Source organism: Pteropus alecto, unplaced genomic scaffold, assembly GCF_000325575.1.
Source record: "Pteropus alecto unplaced genomic scaffold, ASM32557v1 scaffold210, whole genome shotgun sequence".
NCBI lineage: Eukaryota > Metazoa > Chordata > Mammalia > Chiroptera > Pteropodidae > Pteropus > Pteropus alecto.
The window spans coordinates 1,865,378-1,868,257 of NW_006431288.1; the positions used below are offsets into that span (position 1 = coordinate 1,865,378).

Below are 2,880 nucleotides of genomic sequence, written 5' to 3' on the forward strand. Positions count from 1 at the left end.
AAAATATAGGCACCGAGGGACCCGCAGCATCCAGAGAAGGGACATGACAGGAACGGAGACAAATCCAGTTTTTCCCCAGGTTTCAAGAATTTGAAAAACACAGCTCTTAAGATGAAATCAGCTCTGCAAGAGTGTGAAGCACAGGAAACTTGGGAGTCCACTGTATAAATAGAGTAAGTGGTTCACACTCATTCATCGGAGTGAGCACTTTTACAGGGCTAGCATCTTTTAGCGTTGACAAAACAAGAATAAAGAATGCAAGTGTCGGGACTTGACCAAGATTTTGATGTGATTTTGCCAGTTTCACACACTATTTAGCTTCTGTGATTTTGCATTTGTTTTATATATGGAAGATCTCTATTTAGAATGGTGGTGTTGTCTCTGATATATTAAAGTAGCTTTTGTGGGGAGGGCTGGTGGGGTGGGCGTTGACTATTGAATAAAATGAGATTATTCTAAAATATCCTCCCAACACTCTAAATGCTAATGAATTAATCTGATAATTTTAAAGGTGCATGTATGCATGCTGGAGGGTTTTCTTTTTCTAGTTAATTAGTTTTTGACCTTTATTAAGATGTCTGGGGCTTATTAAAACTGTGTGGTAACTTTGCCTACTTAATTTAGAAATGACAGTTTTTTTAGGGGGAAAATGGTTAAATTCGCCTTGGCTGGTGCACTGCCGCTGCGCGGCGCGGCGCCGCGGGGGTTAAGGTGGGCGCCCACCGGCGCCCCGCGCCCGCCCGCCAGGAAGAGCGCGCAATCCGCCCGTTCGCGCGGCGCCGGCACCGGGGAAAGTGGCGGTCAGTGATGGAGCTGCTGCCATGACAACCCCGGCGGTCCGGGCCCGCGCGCGTCGGGGCTGCTCCCGGGAGGAAGGCTGCGCGGAGACCGGGGGCGGCCGCTGAGCGTGGCGTCCGCGCGGCTCCGGAGCCGACTGCACCTCGCCTTCGCCAGCGAAGGAAGAGTGAGCGAACAAGGGGCAGCTGCGGTCCGCTTCCGCCCGACCGCTGCTCGCTCAGCCGCCGCCGTGGCCACTGTCCCCGCCGAGACCCGTCACATCGCAGCAGCTGCAGCGCGCAATTCGGCTCCGAGGAAGTTGACCGAGGCGGCTGCGGCAGGATCCTCGGTCCGGTTCGCACGAATCCCGGCGCAGCCGCCTCCTCCTCGCCCACCCTGTGCCGCCTCCTGCATGCTCTACTTTTCATCTCTGCTATTGTTACAGATTGTTTTCTGCTGGCAACCTTTCCTCTGAAACTTACAAAGAAAGTGCTGGATTTCCCCTTGTTCTAACTGAGGGATTGCAGACCACCTCTGGGTGGCCGGATTTAACCCACCCCTGTCCCCTTCGGGTACCAAAGTGCTTACTCCACTCCAAAGTGCCATGTCTGAATTGTTAACGGGAAGAAGGGACTCCTGAGACTTGCCCACACCTTTGCACCTGCCTTGCGCTTCCCCTTTCTCGGCCACGGTCCCCGGCCGAAGCAGCACCGAGGAAGGCCCCTTTGGATGTCCTCTGTGGAAACTGGTTCTCCGAAGCTGAAGCGCTGAGGCTGGGTTTGGGGGAGGAATATTAGACTCGGAGGAGTCTGCGCGCTTTTCTCCTCCCCGCGCCTCTAGGTCGCCGCTAGTTCACTGCTCGGTCCCAGTGCTCGCTCCTCCACCCCACCCACTTCCTGTGCTCGCCCGGGGGGCGTGTGCCGTGCCGCTGCAGGAGTTCTGGGAAGTTGTGGCTGTCGAGGATGGGGGTCTGTGGGTACCTGTTCCTGCCCTGGAAGTGCCTCGTGGTCGTGTCTCTCAGGCTGCTGTTCCTTGTACCTACAGGAGTGCCCGTGAGAAGCGGGGATGCCACCTTCCCCAAAGCTATGGACAACGTGACGGTCCGGCAGGGGGAGAGCGCCACCCTCAGGTAGGGAAATGCCGTTCTTCTTCGACTTAACAATGATTTGTGAGAGGGATAGAGAGAGAGGGGCAGGGGTACATGTGTGTGTGAGCTGCTGGCAGGGTGGCTGCTGGTTCCCAAAGCCGCACAATTCATGAATAAGCTGGATACTCTGTCCCAGGAATGTTGGTGTTTCATAGGGAACTGCTCAGAGGTTCAGGAGATGAGCTTCCCTCGCCCCCCAAAACTGGCTTCCTAGGCCCAGGATTTAGTAAGAATAAGGGGTGACTGGGCCAAGAACTCGCTGAGATTGAAGACGGTGGCACTCCCAAGCTGGTGGCCACGGTCACTGGGGGCTTGAATGGGGCTCAGTGTGAACAGTCTTCTTTGAAGTTAATGAGTCCCAAAGGAAGAGTCTGGCTTGGTGTGAATGCCCTCACTCTGCCTATGCCATGGGGAGTTGCCAGCTGGGTTCCCTACTCTGGCAGAGCTGCTGTTTTGTCCTGGGCCTGACTGTGCCTGGGCTTTCCCGGGTGCCTTCTTGCTGTGAATTGGTGGGCAGAGAGACATGCTTTTCCTGCCTGAACATGGCTTTCTGAGATAGAAGTAAGGGAGATGAGTCTGATTTGTCTGGAAAATTTCTCTTACTCTCGTTAATTGTGCTCTCTGGTGCTGTCTGCCAAAGCAGTATGTACAGAACTCACGTACTGAATAGAAGCTGGGTTTCAGTGTTGAGTCGGGCCTGATTGGCTTCTGGGGTTAAGGCTTACAGGAACCGGAGGAGGAGGAGAAGAATCTTGGTTATGTTTTATGTAAAGTAGTAAGTGTCTAGCTCCCTGATCACTGTGCCTGTTGAAATGCTAACTCAATTTCCAGTACCTACAAACCATACCGCTCACAGGAAGGCAACACAGAATTAGTGATTGTAATGGAATCTTACCTCTGGAATTTTATAACAGTCAGCCTGAGGTAGAAGTTGAGAAGATTCATGGGAAGAATGA

General features: G+C 53.6%; 1 protein-coding gene across 3 annotated transcripts in view; it reads left to right on the plus strand.

Moving 5' to 3' along the window:
• Nucleotides 1-1,063: 1,063 nt before the first annotated feature.
• NTM (neurotrimin) overlaps nt 1,064-2,880 on the plus strand; it is a 390,145-nt gene continuing 388,328 nt past the window's right edge. For 2 of the 3 annotated variants that reach the window (XM_006905790.3, XM_025039582.1), the window contains exon 1: nt 1,476-1,906. In XM_006905790.3, the coding sequence (XP_006905852.1) occupies nt 1,740-1,906 (167 nt within the window). In that variant the 5' untranslated portion in view covers nt 1,476-1,739. Of the gene's footprint in view, nt 1,907-2,880 lie in introns of all 3 variants that reach the window. The other variant, XM_025039581.1, reaches the window with a different exon arrangement.